General features: G+C 54.0%; 6 protein-coding genes across 6 annotated transcripts; 4 read left to right on the forward strand and 2 right to left on the reverse strand.

Annotated features, from left to right (window-relative positions):
- The first annotated feature begins 2,193 nt into the window (after positions 1-2,193).
- Positions 2,194-3,224, forward strand: BDP81DRAFT_57083 (uncharacterized protein). Its single transcript, XM_060596004.1, has 2 exons — positions 2,194-3,107; positions 3,163-3,224. The coding sequence occupies exon 1, from the start codon at positions 2,355-2,357 to the stop codon at positions 2,865-2,867; it is 513 nt and encodes a 170-aa protein (XP_060442918.1). The 5' UTR covers positions 2,194-2,354; the 3' UTR covers positions 2,868-3,107; positions 3,163-3,224.
- Positions 3,198-4,159, forward strand: BDP81DRAFT_57070 (uncharacterized protein). The gene has a single exon (XM_060596002.1). The coding sequence runs from the start codon at positions 3,527-3,529 to the stop codon at positions 4,064-4,066; it is 540 nt and encodes a 179-aa protein (XP_060442919.1). The 5' UTR covers positions 3,198-3,526; the 3' UTR covers positions 4,067-4,159.
- Positions 4,160-5,175: 1,016 nt separating this feature from the next.
- On the reverse strand, positions 5,176-5,879 carry BDP81DRAFT_57073 (uncharacterized protein). Its single transcript, XM_060596003.1, has one exon. It carries the CDS (start codon positions 5,663-5,665, stop codon positions 5,210-5,212), a length of 456 nt encoding a protein of 151 aa, XP_060442920.1. The 5' UTR covers positions 5,666-5,879; the 3' UTR covers positions 5,176-5,209.
- A 2,110-nt stretch (positions 5,880-7,989) lies between these two features.
- Positions 7,990-9,147, forward strand: BDP81DRAFT_451543 (histidine-specific methyltransferase; the record flags this gene model as incomplete). Its single annotated transcript, XM_060592635.1, has 2 exons — positions 7,990-8,303; positions 8,385-9,147. The coding sequence occupies 2 exons, from the start codon at positions 7,990-7,992 to the stop codon at positions 9,145-9,147; spliced, it is 1,077 nt and encodes a 358-aa protein (XP_060442921.1).
- Positions 9,148-9,302: 155 nt separating this feature from the next.
- Positions 9,303-11,931, reverse strand: BDP81DRAFT_57112 (fungal-specific transcription factor domain-containing protein). The gene is made up of 4 exons (XM_060596005.1): positions 11,434-11,931; positions 10,875-11,264; positions 9,689-10,824; positions 9,303-9,628 (listed from the first exon to the last, which is right to left on the reverse strand). The coding sequence occupies exons 1-4, from the start codon at positions 11,741-11,743 to the stop codon at positions 9,458-9,460; spliced, it is 2,007 nt and encodes a 668-aa protein (XP_060442922.1). The 5' UTR covers positions 11,744-11,931; the 3' UTR covers positions 9,303-9,457.
- A 6,610-nt stretch (positions 11,932-18,541) lies between these two features.
- BDP81DRAFT_451544 (uncharacterized protein) lies at positions 18,542-19,402 on the forward strand (the record flags this gene model as incomplete). The annotated part of the gene is made up of 2 exons (XM_060592636.1): positions 18,542-18,861; positions 18,922-19,402. The coding sequence occupies 2 exons, from the start codon at positions 18,542-18,544 to the stop codon at positions 19,400-19,402; spliced, it is 801 nt and encodes a 266-aa protein (XP_060442923.1).
- Between the last annotated feature and the right edge of the window lie 1,193 nt (positions 19,403-20,595).

A 20,595-nucleotide genomic window follows, 5' to 3' on the forward strand; every position in this document is an offset into this window, starting at 1 on the left:
GAGGGTTGGATGCTGAAGGACTGGACGATTTGCGATGCAGTGAGGCTCACAGCATGACCAGCGTCAAGCGTCAGGCGCCAGAGCACTCACGACAAAACACCAGACTGAGAGACAGGGCCTTGTCGACCACGGTCAAGGTAATGTCCCGCGGCTCTGTTCCCGAAAGCTCAGACTACATAGTCCCAAGGCCCATTGACGGCCGGCCCTCTGCGAATTACACACAGTACCCGCCTCGCCAGGGCTCAGCTCAGGCACGGGCGCATCACGGCATCTCCCACGGCTGAAGCAACCCACGGCTTATTACAACCGTCATGCATGGTCCATGGGGTGGTCCGGGTGACAAGGTCATTGAACTAGCGAGCCTCAGCGGAGATTGCCGCAGTCGACTTTGAACAACGATTGTCTGTGCGAGCCGTCCAACTGCGGTTACAGAGAGCCCAATCTGTCGAAGCTCACGAGCTTTTGGTGGCATTGACCCCCGGTCCCCCCAGCCTCTTGACCGCAAAGAGGTAGAAGAGCTAGCGCACGACTGTGAGTAGATCAATCGATGTGGCACGGACGGTTCAAGATTAAGAACAGGCATAGAAGCAGATGAGCGAGGCGGTCAGTCGGAGGCTGGAGACTCTGCTGAGATTTGCTGCCAGACGATTAGGCGACAAAGTGCGGATATCCAGAGTACTTCACCTCAGCTTAGTACTCTTGTCATTAGGGCGAGGTGAGTTGGTTGCGGGAAGTCTGCAACCATCTTGGTGCATCGCGCATCGTCCCAAACGGCAAACATGAGCTAAAGCGTGCGTGTACGACTCAGTCAGCAAGGTGTGTCGGGACAATCTGTTTCAGAAGATATGCCCAGATTGGTCACCAAGCACTAATGGTGTCGAATACAGGTTGAGTGTATCCGTACGGAGTATTTTCTCGTATGTTTGCCAGCTGATGGAACAGAAGCCAGGTCGAGTCTTGGGCGGGTGGCATCCAGCAACTCGTTGGATCCGACTCCATGCTTTCTGTGCTTGCCCGTCGGCGTACAGGTTGCCGTTGCATCATCAGCAATAACGCGGGCATCAACGCAACCCCGGACCACTTTGCCATCTATTGAGCACTCGACCATGTCAACTCGAGGGCTCTAGGACCGGCGCTAAGGCGAGATGCCTTGCTTCTAGCGCAAATAGCCGTTGCTAGACAGGTCGGCAGCGGCTGGCAAGAGATGGATGATTGGCGTACGCCAATGCTTGATCTTGTAGGCTTGGACAGCTTCCATGATTGTTCCATGCAGGCTTCTTTTCTATTCATCCTTCCATGAAGGATCGCTTACGATTGTGCTACGCGATCCCTGGGCCTACTGCGGCCAAGTTTGTCACTGGCTTGATGTTGTTCCCAAGTTCCTTGGCAGCAGCTAGCAGTGGCTTTGGCAGCGGGAGAATTGTCTACTCAGAGGTAAGGCACACAATATTCCTTTGTGTCTGTATCTGTACCCGTACTCAACAATGGGAGGGATACTCGACGGCCTAGGTACTAGATACTCCGCACACTGTAGCGACAGGGCCGGACAGTGCGTCTAACTGTACAAACAAGTCTGACATTCAAGCACTCTAGCTGGACCGCTGGGTAGTAGTACCTTACCTAATGTACGGTGGACAGCTGCGAGATGCTTCCTCCCGCAGTGGCTTGACCGTATCCTGCCGCCGCCGGCTGCCTTCCTTCGATTCAGCGGGATCCAGCCTCATGCCATGGGCCATGGGCCATGGCCAGTGCCTGCCCCTTGCCTGACAAGTTCTGTTCCATTTACACATCGTCAGCTCCGGCCGGCGGGTGGTGGTGCTTCTTACCCTGTGATGCGAACGGAGGGAGGCACTGGCAGGCCAAGCGCAGGTGGCCTCTGCTCTTCCCTTGCCCTTAACGGAGTACATTGTTTCTGTGTCTGTATCCATATTGTTCTCTCACGGCCTCACCCCATTGACCAAACCCAAACATCCTCCCGTACAGTCCGATACTCACCAGTCTTTTCAGCCTTGGCAGGCCTTGCCATGCTAGCAGCTTCGGTGAGGGCCGCGAAACCGAAGATCACGTCTATTTTCGTCCTTTCTTCTTCTATCCGTACGTCTATTTTCTCAGGCGCCAAGAAGCCAAAGGTATCGCCATGGTCGACGACGATTCGACGCATAAGTTCGCTCGACGCGGGAAGACGGTTCTCGGACTCAGGAAACTGACCCTTGACGATTCGAAATCGAAGCCGGCGATGCGCGGGCACACCCTGCATTCGGGCCTCCCTCACTTGTACGCGTGACACAGTACGGCCTAACGTCTGTCACCTCACTTCAATGCAAAGAAGAAGAAAACATCCGTCTTCCAGCTAGATGTCTCCCGTGCCGTACTATGGACCGCCGGGCCAGATACAGCAGACGAACACCGGGCCTGATCACAACCCCGACCAGCGGATGACCCATTACCTTTACCATACCCAAGTCAATTCCCCGTTCAGATCCGCCCCCAATCACCAAGGTATCCGTACAGAGCGGTGGGTTTTGTATTGGATGCGGCAGAGACTTCAAGGCCAAGCCTCAGTCAACCTGACTTCCTACCCAGGGGAACGTATTGTGGCGGATACACATGTCAGCCAACTGGATGCTCCCCGCCAGCGAGCTAGTCAGGATCAAGGGCGAAAAGGGACAGCAGAGGGAATTCAGACATTCACTGCGAAAGCGTCACCAATAGTTGCGCCCCAGACTCTCAATCGCAGCCACTGCGAGCAGCAGTTTGAGTACATAATCTCTCTCCATCAACGGCCGCTCCGTCGAGAGTCCAGCACCTGCCACTGCATACTTTCGTCCATTTCCGCAGACAGCCATCCTTCCTCGATCTGGACATGAAACGCCCGTGCCGAATCGTGGCCTTTGGGGATCTCGACCACTGTCAGTTGCAACACCACATCCGTCCCTTCATTGGCACGACACGGGGAGGCGCTAGCTTCGCCTTGCGTTGCTTGCCTTACCTGGCATCGAGCAGGCGAGGGCGACGAGTTACAACGTCAGGTCAAGGCTTACTGGCTCAGGAGTCAGGGAGTACCAGACGAGGCACCGGCAGTTGGAGGGATGTGCATGTTAAATCTCGTTAGACCCACTCACATGAGGAGACTACGTCTGTTAGCTAAACTTAGCTGAGTAGGATGAACTGAATCCGAGATGACCGCCGGCCGGCTATGCTACGCTGTCTTCGTGTGTTCCTTGAAGGGCACAGTTGCACTCTAGAGCTGTCAACTGTTCATGGCCAGGCCTCCAGCAATGCTTGCTTGACGAGGGTTTGACGGCTATCATCACATTATAGGGTCGCAAAGTTCAACATCGTGGCCCGTTGGCCGTTCTGGTACTCATCAGCCACCACCAAACACAATGGAACTCCCCAGACAGAAACGCACACTCCTCTTCACCGGGAAGACGGTGATGCATGGACGCTTCTCTCACCAGGCATACCATGCCTCAACGATTTCCAAAGTCTAGGATTCGTCAACCATAAATGGGCAACCCTTGACATGCTTTTCTGCTGGACCACTCTGCGGCGGTACCGGCATTTCCGCTGTTCCACTATCATCCTGGCAGCAAGGCAAAAGGTTGACACACCACGGATACAGTTGACCAAATCCACTGGTATTCATCAGCTACAGACGTACCGTACGGGTACACAGCATTTTTATGAGGCCGCGGCAATGGCATGGCATCTCAGTAATAATGATCTATCGGTACAGAGTCATCTTGCGGGCGGGACGACAACGCGTCGCACGGAAACCGTAAAGAAAGAAGATACATGTCAGAGATCGGCAGGCGACGCGTCCATCTTTTGCCGCTCGGGAATTAAAACGTCACGCTGGCTACACACACGCACACACGCGACTGAATTTTTTATATTTGGCTTCTGGAAGACATCGACGCCGCCGCCGCCGCCACCCCCCGTTGACGAGTCCCGGCCGAACTGGAGGCTGTTGACCTCCACCTTGGGCAGCATTGGGCTTCTACCAACGGTCATCTCAACCTTCGTCTCTTCATCCTGTCCTGGTGCGCAGGAGGCGAATTGATCGCTCAAGCATCTTCAAATCCTGAAACCACCATCAAAGGTTCATTCCGGCCGAATGGCGAGGACTGAGTCAAGATTCCTCAAACTTCACAGGCTGAGCCGCTTGCTCCACACCCTCATCGGGGCCGACGGCCGCTGGGAGATACCCACTTCACCCTTCCAGCTCATTGTACATACGAATACAGTTCACTCTCTTTCGCGTGCGTGGCCTTTATCAGAGTTGCCAGTGTTCCTTGGAACAAACAGGCAAAAGGTTGTTGATTCGACAGGATTCCAAGCCAGGATTAATCTGCTCAATCCCTCTGGACTTTCAAATACGAGGCTACTATGCCTACGCAAGCAGTCTGGATTGCATGCCATCTGTTCTGTTCGGGTGTTTGAAGCCTCAAAGAACGAATATCAAGCTTTGCCCGGCCCCATCAGCCTTGCTTATGACTTGTGAGCGAGCGTCGTAGCGTCTCCCATGGGCCTTGCGTAACGGTACGGGCTCCAGCGGGGAGATCCATGACGATGGCTCAGCTAGGAAAGCTGCCTGATCTGGCCTGACTCCGCGCGGTTTGGCCGCTCAACAGGGAACCTCGATCTTGCGGGAGCAATGCCGACCCCGGTCAGCCTGGGTCGCGTCCGTCTGGCTGGAATCATCGACATCCGACACGATGGTTCACCCGTAATTACCGAGCAATTTGGTCAGTCGGATGAGCGAATCTGGGGGCGCTCAAACCACCCGAAACCTGCAAAGAACAGAATCGATGCGCTTTGTGCTTGCAGCCCTTCAACGTCGCCAGAAGGAGGGTATGTTTGTGTTCGAGAATGAGGTCCCGGCCACAAGACTCGTTGTTCTTGAGGAGGTGCGTGCGGCAGAAACGTTGGCCCATCCAGCTCCAGGCTGTGCCGCCTTCATGCTTGGATCTGGTTCCAGGGTTTGGCTTGACGTTGCCGAGCGGCCGTGGGCATCTGCCAATTCTCCGAGGCCCGCTGTGACGGTCCAACGAAGGTTCCGGGCACATCTTTACCAGAGCACCGAGCTCAGTCAGGGCTGCATTTCGTTATTCTTGCCCGGTTTCCTCGTCGGTTAAGCAGTCGTTTGACAACGAATCAGCTTCCCCTAGTGCAGTTTTCCAGTCGGACCAGCAGGTGTTGCAAGTCACCCGCCAGACAAGGCCCCGATGTGGCTAGAAACAGGCGAGACATCTGCACTGGGGGTCGACCGCACCTCCGCCAATAAGCAAGACTTCGTGACACGTAACATGCCCCGTTGGCGGGATAACGCGAGCTGGCTCAGGCGGTTCAAGTGCATCTTCAGCTCTTGGCCATGAAGAAGCATTCTCGTCTTTGAGTCGCGTATCCAGGCCGGTCTCAACCGGACAGACGATAAGCTTGGGGATTTGCGACAACCCAGGGCTACATTCCGTGGTTGATCTCCACGACCGCAAAGACCATAAAGAGGCCTTGCGTTGTTCGTCATCTCCCTACGGATACTAGGCGGACCGGTCCGTAAGGCCAACCCGGAGCCGGTGCGTAGTGCCCAAGGACGGGCCAGAAACACACAGACCAATCGTGCCGAGTAAACGTGTTGCGGCCGGACAGGATTGAACCACATCCGTATCAAAGGAGCAACTGTAACTCGTCAACTTGACTTCGCAGAGACTACAACTGACAGTGCATGCCTATCGATTGCTTTAGCCTGCCGTCGTTGAGAATGGGGCCTGATACGTTGCATTAAACCACGTGTGAGAAACTTACTGATAGAACCGCGGTGCATAGGGGTCGGGAAATGAGGCGTTGAGACAATCAAAGCTCGGTGAAGATGCGCTTTATAATTCGCTTTATAATTAACACGATGAATCATCCCCCTTCTGGACATAGGGAAAAATCACGCAAGATAGCCAGTCATATCTGCGACATTCAGACCCACGATACCCACCTCCCCGGCTTTCAAATTCTCGAGATGAGTCCGACGTCTTGAATCCGGGGAGCGATGTGCACCTTTTGCCCTACGTGGACGGCGGGTTTGGTTGACCGAGCTTATGCGGCATGGCTCTCAAATGTGCGGGATGCCAGCCCGATTCGACGGCGTCTCGATCAATCAGCCGCGGGGTCGCGTCGGATTCGCCCTTTGGTCTTGACCGAGGAAAGGATACCGGCCGGCGGCCATCCAACCCTGCCCTACCATCCTCCTTCCAACAGGCCAGCGCATATGCGAGAAAGAGTGTTCGTTGCGACTGTCGGTTCAAAGCTCGTTCTCGTCCCATCATGGCCTCTTGCGAAGGGGAAATCTCGCCATATTTATCCGCTGCATAGGCAAACTGCAGGATCAATAAACCCCAGCTTGCAGCATCTTTTCGCCCCGGGAACCAACATGCAGTCCCAGCGTTTAAGATTGTTTGGGGGTTAGCCAGTAAGAACAAACGCAACAATAGCCAGCGTTTGTGACCCAACAATAGGAAAGCGAAAAGCGCGGAAGGCGGTCGTGGTACCCGCCTCCGCGTGATCTACGCCGCCGAGTCCTTTTTTTTTTTTTTTTTTTCTTCTTTCCGACGACCCCCGAAGCGGCCCGGTCCTACGCTCCTTATTCGCGTTTTGACTACGACCCCCCTTTCGTTGTTTTCTTGTCTCGTCATTCCCCTGGGGGTTTGGTCGGTCCCGCCCAACCGGTCAAGGAACCAAAAGCAAGTGACGACCCTTATGCGCGTGATGGAGGAGGAATGAGACAAGAGGAGGACCGCGCCGGACCTAGCGTGGACCTGTCATCAATGTGTCAAATGGTGTTGTCGAATGGGCTTGCTTGCTGGCTTTGCCCCAACCACGAAACAGGGCTGTGGGATCAGAGACGATGGTCTCATCGGGAAATGTACCCGTCTTTGACGAGGCGGATTCCATATCTCACCGACGGACTGGAAGGGTGGTTGTACCTCTCTCTGGCGCATTGTCTTGTTTGCCTGTCAGACTTTCTGTTTGGGCTGTTCAGCTGCTCAAGCTGCTGAAATCTTTTTTTTGTTCCCTTCCTCTGCAGCCGGGAATCGAGTAACGTCAAGTGTCAAACCTCAAAGTCAAGGGTGGTGGGGGTTTGGTCCATTGGTGTAAGTCAAGCAAGGGCTTGGCACTTTGCCCAAGGAGTCGTCAGTGGGCATTACTACGTGCATGCGTCCTTTCTCCTTCTCCTCGTGGCCAAGCATCCAACCAGAGAGATATAGAGAGGGGAGACCGAGTGGGATATGGCTGTCTTCTTGTCGACAAACACCACCTCGCTCGGCGCGCATGTTTGCCAAGGGAGAGGCGTAAGGAGAGACGCTCCACGCCCCCCCCCCCCCCCACCATCCACTCAAATATCGCAGGTCTTATAATGATGTAGTAGTAATAAGTACGGCAAGCTAATTGGTATTGTATTATCGAAAGACAAAGACTGTGAATGAGGCAGATCCCCCCCTCTCTCCTCCTCTCCTTTCCTCTCCGGGGCAAGATGTCAGTCAAACTTCCAGGGATGGCATGGGATGAAATTGATCAAAAGGGGGGTCCAGTCAGTGGGGGTGAAAGGGAAGGTGCAGGAAGCGTGAATAACAGCTTCCTCTTGATGACGAAGGGTGAAGCCAGTGATTCAGGAGTTTATCTCTGAGGGGGGGGAGGCCCAGAAACCTCCGGGAAGAATGTATAAAAGGCATCGACTGGAAGCCTCACATCGTTGAGCTCTTTCCCTTTGTATCACAACATCAACTTTTACAATCCTCTACTTTCTTCTACCTACACAAAGTCAGTTATTTCTGTCCCATTGACGCATATCAACCTCCTTCCTTCACCGACACTTCATACCACGTCATTCCCAACAGAATAGGACGGAAAGAAACATCAAGCAAGACGGCAACCTGTAGTAAACAAAGCACCTCAAATCTCCTTTTCCCCAAGGCACAAGAAGAAGAAGAAGAAACAATGGCATCCCAATCAAAGATGACGGCATCCATGCCTGCTCACGGCAGCGTGCTCGACATCGGCGGCGGAAGCATGTCCTCCACCATCCTCGAGAACCTCCAGCGCGTCTTTGCCGTTGCCGCCAAGGGTAAAGTCCCGACCATGCCCGACGAGCTGCTGTACAACGACGAGGGACTGGCCATATGGGCCGAGGTCATCTTCACCCCCGAGTTCTACCAGACCCGCGACGAGATGGTCTTGTTTGAGAAGAATAGCGAGGAGATGGCGACCGTCTACATCCCCAATGACGCCACCATGATTGACTTGGGAGCCGGGTAAGCAGATATTACTTTCCTTTGTTCATGTTGATAATCAGAGTGCTCATTTGCTGACTATGTCTTTCTTTTCATCTACAGTGACATGCGCAAAGTCAACTTCCTCCTCAAGGAACTCGCCAAGCACGGCCGTAACGCTACATACCTTGCCCTCGACATCTCGAACCACTCCCTAACCTGCAACCTCGAGGCTCTGGCCCCTGAGCACGCGGCTGGCAGCGTCCGCATGGCAGGCCTCTGGGGTGACTTCAAGGCTGGCCTCGCCTACTGTGACGACATTCCTTCCCCTCGAGTCTTCCTTTCGTTGGGATCTGTCCTCTTCAACGACCCCTGGAAGAAGGCCGTTGCCTCCCTTCGTGAGTGGGCTGCCCTCATGCGCCCCGACGACCTCATCCTCGCCGGCATGGACGGCCATGATGTCACCTCGACCAAGGTCTGGGCTGCCTACCACACCCATCCAGTACTGTTTGAGAGGTTCTTCCACAATGGCTTCAAGCACGCCAACGTCCTCCTTGGTGAGAAAGTCTTCAAGCCTGAGGACTGGGAGATCTGTGGTGAGATCGAAGAGGATGAGAAGCGCCACCGCTTCTTCCTCAAGGCGAAGCACGATGTAGTGGCCGAGAAAGAGGGCAAGACGCTGAAGCAGGGTCTCAAAATCGACTGGTTCGACGCCCACAAGCGAAATGAAGAGGACGTCCGCAACATGTGCGCAGAGGCGGGCCTCGAAGTCGTCAAGTCGTGGGCCATTGAGGGTTCCGACATGCGACAGTACCTCATTCGCACTGCTGCCGTTGAGAACTCCATTGACGAGACCGATAGTGCCATCTACGTCCGCGGGGAGTGAAGCATCTCCGACAGCTAACAAGGTACACTGGGCGAGCAAAGGATGTACATAGAGGCAGATGTGTGATCCTGGGTCTTTTCTCCCATTACGTAAGGACGGGGAATTCTTTCAAGGGGAGATGGACGACTCGAGATGTAACGACACGACGGAAGCGCACTCGCTTCCTTAGATGCACGATAGGAAACAAATACTTGCATAAGATAGCAAGGATTGCAGGTAAAGAGTGCTCCAAAAAGAATAGCGTGACGTATTCTGCAAAAAATGCATCTCTCTTTCCGAATGTTTGGTCAGCAATACCCCTCTATCTCTTCTAGATCAAACACAAAGTCCCTTCGGTAGACACAATGTGCGCCACGAGTGGCTCCCACCAGGAATGTCGCTCTGAAATTCTCGTAGGAAGGTTGGAAGAATTGTCGTCATCTACGTTGCTTGTCATCCATTGACGGATACGCTGAAGCGAGTTGAACGCAGGGGGCACACTCTGGTAGGTGTCTCTGGTTAAAATTTGAACCTCATGTAGGATTTTCGTCACTTTACTTACTGAGCGACAACTTGTGCTGACGACCGATTGAAACCAGTTCAGGGCACAAAGGCTGTGTGCCTCTGTCGTGGCTACGATTCCTAGGAGGAAGACCGGAAAGAACGGTGCTTGTGCGGTGAAGAAGGTGCCATATGTTGGCATCATGCCAATGCATTGTACTAGTTGATCAACCTCGGACACAACGCTTGGGTGAGAACGAGGCAGCCTGTCGAGGCGGCAGCGCAGGTAGATGAGGGCTGCTAGACGCCATGCCTCGGCCGTTACTTCCGTCATAGATTCTGCGTCCGTCACAAGGCCAAAATCGTTCCGCTTGATGCGATCTCCGAGACTGCGTTGGTCTAACAAATCTCGAGATTGATCTGACCGAGTCGTGGCTGACGAGGTCGGAGACTCGGCTGCGGGCTGAGTCCACTGATGTAATTTGCCCAAATCATCGCTGATTGTTTTGATGCTCGATGGCATGTGGAAATCGTTGTCACTGGGGTCTTCCCACAACCATTGTGCCAAACTTGTAATCTGAGCGAAACGAGAAAGAAGTATCGGCGACATGCCACAACCACCGTGTATTCTTCGACTCTCCGGTTCAGTACCATGCAGCAGCCAGGAGAACCGCTTCTTCGTGTTGCTCGAATCAAGAGGGGCCATGGGAAGGGCTAGGATGGCGGCCCTGGCAGCGATGATCATGTTGCCCATCTGCATATCAGAAGGTTGAATGTTGGTGGGTCTCCAGAAGCGATGACCCGGATCTGAATTATCCAGCAAATGACAGGCGAGACGAGCACCTTGGAGCCAACGAGGAACCGCACTCGGCGGCCGACGTTGCTCCGGGGACACAACATCGATCATGTTTAGAAGTGTGACGGCGGCAATGAGGCTGTTTGACTCGTGTTCTGTGGAGCTGGGATTCCGAGCCTCCTCTCTCAATGCCATTGTCATGAGTAAGACGGCTCGTTTGTAGTGTGCATTGACGGCCTGTCGAATGCTCTCTTCGGGCTGGTAGTCGAGGACATAAGTTCCAGCGAGCGCTAGCATCGCGTGTTTGACACAGGAGCTGTCCTTCATTATTCGGGGAATGTTGACTAGCCAGCAATTCGTCTTGTGGAGGACACTCCGACCTGAACACCATGCCTTGACGTCTTGAGAATGTTAGCCATTCTCCATCTTGGCCAGGGGTGTCGAGACTCACAAAATTGGAAGAGGTTTTTGTCACAATTTTCTTCGAGGCCTGCCTCGAGCAAGAACGATTGAGAACATAACTCTGACAGGAGAGCCTGGGGATCACTCGGTTGTATCGTCTGCCGGCGCGGCAGGCAGGCAGTCCTCGACTTGCCGTTGTGGAACTTGATGTACCCATCAACAATAGTTCCGGCCTGTATACGACTTTTGCCCAAGACGAGACGATTCGCATCATCGGCGTTATCCTCAAAGGGATTCGTTAAGTCCAAATCCTCCACAGGGTCGGTCTCTATGGTGGGGAGTCGCGGAGAGAAAATCACGTCTGGCGGTGGGCGAGGAGAAGCTGGAGGGCCATACAATGCACCATGTCTAGTCGAAGTCGTCGACGGATCAGGGGTTGCTAGTTTGCAGTTAGCCAAGGATTCGTCGGCAACGGCTCCCAGGACCTTGTGCCATAATCTTATACTCTTTGTCCGTCCATCTCCTCTCGTACCTTCCAAGGATCGCACGATACTAGACGGGAGCGGCACAGGCGGCTTAGGAGACGTAAAGAAACCCGTCTAGCTTACAAGGTTTTGATCGTGCCAGGGGTCGGCTGTCCTCGCGGGGTTTAGACAGTCGACGTCTTTGCCGGGGAGTGTTGGATCCATGAGAGAACCAAGGGAACTCGGAGTCTCCTCCCGGGCTCCATATTTGGGAATTCTGGACATTGATGTTGGAGTTGTTGTCTCCGGGCGAGGGTGTAGAAGCAGGTGTCGATGAAGGTGTAGTTGTAGGAATAGAAGCGGAGGCTGTTGAATAGGAAAACAGAGGAGGATCCTCGTCCATGGGTTGGCTTCTCTTCCGCGGCCTAGTAGCCATGACTGTCGCACCAAGCATGCTACCTATGGAGCAGGACCTGGATGGGGACGGGGAGGGACGGAAAGCAGCACGGAACACGGGATGCCCAAAGGCACGTACAGAGTACACGAGACCAGCGTGCCCAGGTCTGTCCAGAAAGGAGGAAACGAGGTCGTGGGGGAGTGTGTGCACGGGTGACGGGTGCGATAGTTTGATATTCAAAAGTGGATAGTGGTGGAGGGAGCGATGCGAAGTCCCACGTCTGTGGTCCACGACAGGGCCAAGGGGGGAGGTGAGGTCGGTGTGAGACGCGACCGGGACTACCTTAGCTAAGAGCCTAAGGGTGCTAAGGTACGGTAACAAATGCGGAAAGTGGAGACAGCGGGGCGGTTAACGTAAGCGCGAGCTCCCAGGGATGGAAGGAAGCGTGGACGTGGTGCAGGTGGGTCCTAAGGAGGAAAGATGGGCCCGAAGGAGAGAACAGCACCAGCACCTGCCACCAGCACCAGCGCGAGCACCCGGCACGAGCGGACGAGAGATTCTAGCAACGACCAGCAGTAGGCCCCAGCACGCGCTACTGTCAGGGTGAACTCAGGATGCCTTGCCGCGCCCGCTAGCTGAGAAAAAGGGGTGGATACCGATAATCGTACACTTGCCTGCCTTGAGATAAAGTAGGGAGGAAATGTGAACGGGAATGGAAGCGAATGGGGGAGAGCCAAGGTATGGAAGGTAGGAGGAATGGAGTGGGGGTGGCAGATGAGGCAACGCGACAATCTGCAAGTGACAAGAGACAAAAAACTGCCACAAAACTTGATCGACTGGACGGGGATTAGGTGACGGAATGGAAGCTGAGATGGAAGTCTTCAGAGGCAGAGAGCAAGCAAAGTTGTAAGCGCACAAGCCGCGCCGTGCGAGTGTAACTCCAAGAACCCAAGTTGTGGACTCCTCTGTCGTGCTGCGTACAAGGTGCTATCACCGGTACGGAGTACGGGCTGAACGGAACTGAGGTGTTGGTGCTTTAATTTAGTTTGATAGTTCTTGGTGATGGCTCCACTTGGACTGGAGGATGGTCAGAGCCAGAGTCAGCCGGACACGAGAAGTCTGCGTTGTCCTTTTGTCCCCTTGAAGTGGCCCATTCCTTGCCGCACGATTCCGCCGGGCAACTGAATTGTTGGATGCTGACTGCTAGGATTTTGGGGCAAGGTAGGTAGCGAAGAAGTATGGTATTTGCCGAGACAAGAGAAGACGGAATAGTGGTTGGCAAGACGGATGGAATTGGGTAGATGTTACTGGATGCTCGGGCAAGATCCGGCCAACGGGCGATTCAATCTAGCTGCCGTTGCTCCAGACTTTTAGATTCCAGGTGAGTGGAGGCAGTTGGGTATCGGTAAGTAGTTGACTGTCGAATAACGGTAAGTATGATCGAGTTGCCAACTCGCCGAGTGAATGCGCGCTGTTTCAACGTCTTGGGCTTGACTTGGAAAGCACGGGGCGAACGGGGGCCGGCGTGTCTCCCGCGCGCGACGGAATGTTGTCTCTGCTAGTCTGTCTCGTCTAGAAGTAAGTACCTTGGTTTACTTTAGTCGTTTGTTGTGGATTCAGGCAAGACGGCCCCGGCGTCGTTGGGCTGATGTTGGAGCGGACGGGAGAGACAGCGGGAACCCCCTCAATGTGCGGATAGCGCTGCGCCCAGAAAGCAAGACAAGGGCGAGCCGCGACGTGGAAGCGCAAGTGTGCACTTGGGGCTTGTCAAATGACCTGATGTGCCGGCCGTGTCTTGATTTGGCGTCGAGTCCGTGATTTAGAGTTTCAACCCACTGGGACCTTCCCGCTCGTCGGATAGTCTGGCGGCTTGCCCGTGTAGGACGAGACGAGACGACGTAGCTGGAGACGAGATGAGATGCCAGATGAGTAACTTGCGTATTCGTACCTGGCACAGAGCGGAGCGCAGGGTATGCTTGGTATGGTAGGGTACTTCGTACGGACAGACGGTGCAAGGTAGATGCAGTATCCGTAGAGCCGAGTACCTTCAAGTAATCGATCATGTAAGCTGGTAGCTGGTCTGTTCGAGTTGCACAAGGCAAAGTTATCGTTACACCGCGATAGGTCGCCCTGTCTGCCTTGCCTTAGCGTGTCTGCGACTGTGACGCGATTTTTACATTCCTTCTGCTAAGGTAGGCTGGATTGGCATGGAAGCGAGAAAAGGACGGCGGGGGAGGGGATTAGGAAAAGACGAAGAAGAAAAGGCCGAAGCAGCAGGATTGGATCCCCTTGAGTGAAGGAGGGAGCGAGACTCGGGAGAGGGGTCCAAAAAGTGTGTGTGTGTGTGTATGTGTGTGTCCCATCGAGGGCGCGCACACCGACAGCCCAAGCAGCTAACAAAAGGGAGGTGTGACCCAGCACGTGTGTCTCAATTGGCATCAAGCATCGGGGCCACCTCCGAGAAGGTGATTGAGTGATGTGATTTGACACACTCCACGTGACTATGAGTAGGTGGCTGGAGAAAAGAGATGGGAAGGAAGGGACTGGAGAAACGAATGAGATGGGTAAACATCTACTTACCCGAGTACCTTGATCTTGACGTCAGATAGGTACCTACAAAAGGTACCGCCTGGATCCGGCGCCTCGAGCCACCTTCCTTGCCTAGGTAGGTAGGCAGGTAGGTATTCTAGGTACCTTACTCGGAGGAGGAAGGAGTCGAGAAGGAGGGCGTTGAGGACCCGGAGAGCGATGTGGAGGCGAAGATTGAGGTGGAGGTGGGCAAAAGAGACAAGAGGAGGAAGGAGGCGACAACAAGACGGGCAGCAGCGATGCCAGATTCTTTCCTCCCGTCACCAAGGCAAGGTGCGGATATCTGATCGGGCTCAGACCTCACACGCAGCAGATGCTGGACGTGGACGTGGACCTCCACTGGGCGCCGAAGCGGTGACGGACAAGAGAAGACTGCGACGGCGACTGCGACGGACTGCAACTTCGGGTGAAAGTGGTCCTTGCTGCGTGCGCAGGTCACGCCAGGCGAACTCTAAGTCGGGGGTCGGGGGGTGAGCTTAATTCGACAACTCCGGACCCTTGGAGGCGCGTGTTTGGGAATGTGTAGTCAGGTATTCGTGTCGTTCTTTGTCGACGTCCCAGAAAGCAAGATGATGAATTATCATGGAAATCACCTGAGCGCGTCGCACGCGGGTAAGATCAGGACAGGATGGATGGCATGTAGATGGGCAGGTTGTCAAGAAAGCAGAACCCCGCACGTTCTCGAGAAGGGGAAATCGAACAAGTGGACTGTCTTTGTGGCACAGCAGGAGAATCACACCCAACGCATTTCCCTGAATTGTGCAGTCACGAGTGGACCCACGGGAGGGCCAGGAAGACGCGATAAGGTAAGGTAAGGAAGGTGCGGGTACTTCATGGAGAATGGAAGAAACCTGAGGGCATCTGCAATAAAAAGAAAGCATGGTGAGAAGGAGGGAACATGAGTGAGGCAGGAATGTCGGACAGGAAAGTGACTCTTGCCAAGTTGCCAGAGCTTGCTGAACGATGAAGGGGTATTTTCCGAGGCCGATCTTTACCCTTCGCCTCCCCCCTCCTTCCCTCGTGTACGAAGTCGCGAAGTATTGATGGTGCCCCCCTTCCCCATCTTGCCCATGTCACAGTTGTCACTAGGTATCCTCGCTAGCGTGCCTTCCCAACAGTGCCCCCCCTCCCTCTTTCCCCGCCACCAACGACCTGCATCCGCCTGCCTACTGTAATCTGTTAGTGTGCCAGTCTGCAGACATGGGTTTCTGAGGCACGCCTTTCCCCATTTGCTTGCACATGCATTTCTCCCTGGTCCAATGTTGCAAATCGAACGAACCGATCAATGCTGCAGCAAGCGGGTTCGGTCGCGCGGACTGGGACTGCGGCGGGCAACTTGCAAGTCTGCGGCGCTGCGCCCAGCTTGAATTGTGAAATGGGTATTTGCCGCTTTGCAGCTCGCCCACAGCTCACAGCTCACCAGCTCCCCAGTATTCGTTTCTGTTCTTGACTCCTTCCAGGTTCCCAGTGGTGAGTGCCCACATCAACTTCCCTCCTTCCCTCGCCCGCCCCACGCTCGTCCTGCCTTCCCGACCCTGTCCTGACCTTTCAAGTTCCATGACATGACCTGGCCGCCGGCCATGGAGCCCAGGGGATCGTGGCATGCGTGGTATCTTGGTCTTCCATTCCGTTCATGTTTTCTTTTTCCTCTTCTTGCCTCGATGCTCAATCAACTGCACGATTCTCCGAGAGATACGACGTGGGGAGGGTTTGCCGATCCCTCATGCAACAAAATGCCTTCGGATACCAAGTTAGGTTGACGTACAGGCGCCCAATGTCCGTACGGATACCGACGGAGGAGAAGGGGTCTGGCAACCATGATCAATAGCTATCACTTGCAGCACATCTTTTCTGGTCCTCATGCAAGATGAGAGCAGGTCAGAACTTCAGCGTTGCTTCATCCTGGTCGACGGATGGTATCCGTACTTCATTTCCAATTCCAGCACGCTGCAGTTGGGCAATAGGTTCTTTCTCAGCTTGCTTCATTTTGCAGGCTGTTCCTGGATCCTCATCTCTTTGTCTCTCGTTTATCCGCGGCCATGACCCTTGCTGATCTGAGGCGTCTGTTGGGTGCCACTATCACCATCGTGGACATCATCACCTTTCATCACCCAGACCATAACCTTGACCTTGACCTTGACCCCTTCGGCAAAGCCGCGCAACCAACAGAAGAGGTACCAACGGTCTGGTCACTATCCGCACCGGCACCGGCACCGGCTCTAGCACCAGCTTCCAACATGCTGATCGACATCATCGAGATGCCATCAACGGCGTTCGAACGGGCATCCTTCGGACAAGCCCCTGGCCCCCATGTCTTGCAATTACCATTTCGTCAGGCTACGCAAGGTACGTCCACAAAGGCGTATTGACATGCTTCTAGCTCCCAACTTACCGCATGCTGCAACGCCCATCCAGATGATTAGCGCGAGGACAGGTAGCGCCATGCTCCCAACCGTGACTGACACCGCCTTTTCTTTGGCGTCTTTTCAACTTGTAGGAGAATCGAGACCGCGAGTTGCCTGCCCCGAGTGTACAGCTCTACAAGGGCACCTCAACCAGCATTCGGTCCTGCCTGTCATCCGTTGCTGCCTTCCCTTCCTCAAAGTTCGATATGGTAGATTGACAAAATACTTCGTACTTTCCTCACCTCACCTTACTTTACCTTATGTTAGGTAAGGAAGGTACGGAGTAAGGTAGGTACGGTACCTTGGTCTCCCTGCGGCCGTGCCTTGGGTTCCATGATCCCCACCCTGTCAACCTGCCTTATGGGTCCCGGTAACGGTGCCTGCTCTCTCATCCACTTCCCACGCCGCAAGGTACCTTGGCACGCTTAGTTAGGTATGGATACTCCAGTCTTTACGGATGCTCTGGACATTTGAACTTCTCCTTCAGATCGGCCGCGTTCTGGGCCCCCTCCCCGAACCTGCCCTGCCTCGAGCCGCACAATTGCTTCTTCCCGTCGCTGCGTCGCAACTGCGTCGCTACTGCGTCGCACCCATTCCCTCTTTTGTCTCGCTCTGCTTACACTTGGTCTGCTTATCCACCACCCACGCGAAGCCAACCGTCAACCCACCATTGGCCCTTGCACCCCTTCCGTCTTAGACATGCAGAAACATGCAGAATGCCACTCCAGTTCTCCTCACGGATGGCCTCGTTCGCTTCTTCTCTTCCTCCACTTTCACTTCCTCCTTTGCGCCAAAGGGCTCCTCTACTTGCCTCACTCGCCATGTCATGCCCTCCTCTTTCGTGTCGTGTCTTGCCCCCCTCCGCCCACCAAGACTTCTCCTCCAGGCTCCTCATCATTTCCCCCTCTCCATTTTTGGCCCCCCCTCTCAGGTCCCCTCTCTCTACTGAGCCTCGGGAGTCCTGACTCCTGGGACTTGGGCTCTTTGCTTGACCGATTCCTACGGGCGTAACGAGGCAAGGGACGGGGCACTACGACTGAGACCGCATCTGCAGCTACTTGGAGGATTCACCACCACTCTCTCATCTTCATTTCCTCACACGCACCTCTCGCCAATATCGTCGCTGTCGCCAACACGCCATTGCATGCTTGCTGCGTCTTCGGCGAGTCGTTGCCCCCTCGTGCCAGTCTGAGATCCGCTTTTTGGCCGTCTGCCGCTCCCCTCAGGTCCCCCCGGCCCTCGCCCCGTCGATTGTCATTCTCCATCCATCAGATTGATTCTCTTTCTCTCCTTGCCTTCAACCATTCACTCCCTTACCTTAGCTTCTCCTCTGGCCTTATCCGCCGTCCCTCGTGCGTGTTTCTGCTAGACTCGGGTCTTATCTCTTTTCTCTTTCCCCTCCCCCGTCACTTTGTTCAACTCAACCCCCTCTCCACCCGTCTCCATCTTCCAAGTTCTACTTTCCCCTGCCCAAATCCTACAAACTTTTCCTGAGTTGTGACCGGGACGTTGCCTCTAGCACTTCTCTAGCTCCATTAACACCAACGCCAACGCTTGCCTTCTCTCAACGTCTCGACTCCTTGTAAATCCCTCCTTGGCCTGGCCAGCATCATCGAGCTTGCCTTTTTCCACAAAGACCCACTTGGTCTACTTCGAAATGGTCTATTGAGCTGCTGTCACCACCGGCCTCGTCCTCACTTCAACATCGGAGCTTCGAAATTCCACCGTAATACTCGCTCCAAACGACAAATCAACCGTTTCGACCTGCTGTTTTAACTTGGCACAACACACTTCACGACCATCCACGAACCGGCACCATCTTTATTGAGTTCATGCTTCGGGCTGCGCCACCTCTTTCAACATGCCTCTCGATATCAACTCGTTACTCAACCCTGAGAAAGCCGTCAACCGGGAAACGGAGGCTCTCATGATGTTCACGGGCATATTTGATGAATGTAGAAAGACGTTTCCGCGGCACAGTCAGAAGGAAGGGGAATTGGCGTACATGGCAGATGTCATGATGCATGTTTTGGACGCCTTTAAGAAGTTCACCGACGACTACCTGACGAAGGAGCGCTTGGAATCGACAGGGCACAATCTCGTAGACCAGGCATACCGCGCCAATGGGTTCAACGATATGGGCATTCTGGAATTCGCAAAAACTCAACACAAAATGTTAACGTGCGTACAAGTACATGTTTTCTGGCCGTGAGAGGTGCGCAATGCTGACGGCGTTTCTAGCAATATGAAGGAAGAGATCAACAGTAGTGCGGGCAATCTGAAGACTATCAGAGATCGCGCAGCTCCACCACACCAACACAAATATCCTCCAGAGTACAGACAGCACCCTTTGGCTTCGGATTCCAGCTCTAGGTCGTCATTTTCCGTTCTAGGATCGAGCTCGACAACGGGGTTCTCTGCGGTGGGATCTACGGCATCGTTTTCTGATAGCTCACGTACTTACCATCCGTCTGATGGTGACAGACGATCAACAAGCCCACCATCTCCACATGACGAGGAAGAGGAGGAGGATGACGATGTCTTGGATGCGGACGACTCGGACGACAGGAACCCGAATCGCGTGGATATGGACTCTCTTCGACACAGAGGCAAGGGCGAGTATAGGTGCCCTTACTGGAGGACGTGCCAAAAAGGGGGTCAAAATATCAATGGAGGACCCAAAATCTTTCATCGGAACTGCATGTACAGGTATGACGGCTGATTCCATCTCTGAGTTCAACGCTAACATGAGCAGGCAACACTTGCAGAAGCATTCCAAACCTCACAAGTGCCAACTACCAGGGTGTCCAAATAAGGACGGGTTCGCCAGGAAGGACCAATTAGTTCGACATCAGCAAAATGTAAAGCACGATCAGCCCTTACCATTGCCTGGGCCTCGAAGGTAGTATTGCATCTAAGCTCATGAAATAGTCTGCAGCCGGGTTGAATCCCGGGTCAGCAACCGGGACGACATCCGGGACAGGCAGGGCGAATTCCATTTACAGCACGATATGATGATTGGGGGCAACAGCGGTTTTTTCTCTTTGTTTCTTGCTTGGTATAAGGGACAAGCATTCCACGGCGTTGGGCTAGCACAAAGTACCATTACTCTCATGTTGGCAGGGGTCAGCGACAGTCATTTTGGATTGGGATGCGCACACGATGCGCCTTGCATGGGGGAACTGGTTGGTCAGAACAGTTTGGTTCTTGACTATTGAGTGGTTGGCTGCTGTATGAGAGTACCCTAGGGATTAGCCTACCTATGAAAAATTGGCACAGAAAATACGTGCACAAAGTATTACGGACCACGATCGATGTTGGTTACCAAATATCATTTTGTTGGCAAAGAACCCATGCCTATTGGACAGCTCTCTGTATCCTTGCGCTGCGCCGTCTTTCGAAGAAAACTCGGAAGAGTCCAACAAACAGCGAACGGAGGAAACGTTTCAGTCGGCAACATCTGCAGGTGATGCCGATTGGTAATTCTTCGGGCTTTGCGGTGTGCCAGTGAAACATGGACAATCTCATGCGGGCGCCATCAAAGATGACAGTCGAGAGGCATTGGCCAAGGTTGTTGCGCGCTCTCTACGGATACAAACGAACAGTAGGTGGGTGACATGCCTGCCGATTAAACCTGGTCGATACTGACTCATTGAGGGAGAGTCGTCGACGTCGACGTTTTGTATCATTTTGGATTACCAGGTATCAATTAGTTTACGCTTACTGCGGAATCCTTCAATGCTTCAAGACGGGGACTGGCATACGTAAACAAGAAGGGAAAGAGCGGGCGTATTCGTACTAACGGCATGAGATGCCAGGACGTGGACCGGCAAGACGGCTCAGAACCTGGGAAGGGCTGGGAAGGAAAAAAAAGAGGGAAGGGGACACACTCAAACTAAGCGAGAGGTGTGCCGT

The sequence above is a fragment of the Colletotrichum phormii genome (assembly GCF_030913505.1).
Source record: "Colletotrichum phormii strain CBS 102054 chromosome Unknown BDP81scaffold_15, whole genome shotgun sequence".
NCBI classification, from domain to species: domain Eukaryota; kingdom Fungi; phylum Ascomycota; class Sordariomycetes; order Glomerellales; family Glomerellaceae; genus Colletotrichum; species Colletotrichum phormii.

What these genes read in the sequence shown, in the direction of transcription:
- BDP81DRAFT_57083 (XM_060596004.1), top strand. Translation starts at nt 2,355, where the DNA reads ATGTCTCCCGTGCCGTACTATGGACCGCCGGGCCAGATACAGCAGACG.
- BDP81DRAFT_57070 (XM_060596002.1), top strand. Translation starts at nt 3,527, where the DNA reads ATGCTTTTCTGCTGGACCACTCTGCGGCGGTACCGGCATTTCCGCTGT.
- BDP81DRAFT_57073 (XM_060596003.1), bottom strand. Translation starts at nt 5,665, where the DNA reads ATGTGGTTCAATCCTGTCCGGCCGCAACACGTTTACTCGGCACGATTG.
- BDP81DRAFT_57112 (XM_060596005.1), bottom strand. Translation starts at nt 11,743, where the DNA reads ATGCTTGGTGCGACAGTCATGGCTACTAGGCCGCGGAAGAGAAGCCAA. An exon ending in CCTGGCACGATCAAAACCTT is followed by an intron (nt 11,265 to 11,433) that starts GTAAGCTAGACG and finishes ACTGCAAACTAG; the next exon opens with CAACCCCTGATCCGTCGACG. An exon ending in TCAGCACAAGTTGTCGCTCA is followed by an intron (nt 9,629 to 9,688) that starts GTAAGTAAAGTG and finishes GACACCTACCAG; the next exon opens with AGTGTGCCCCCTGCGTTCAA.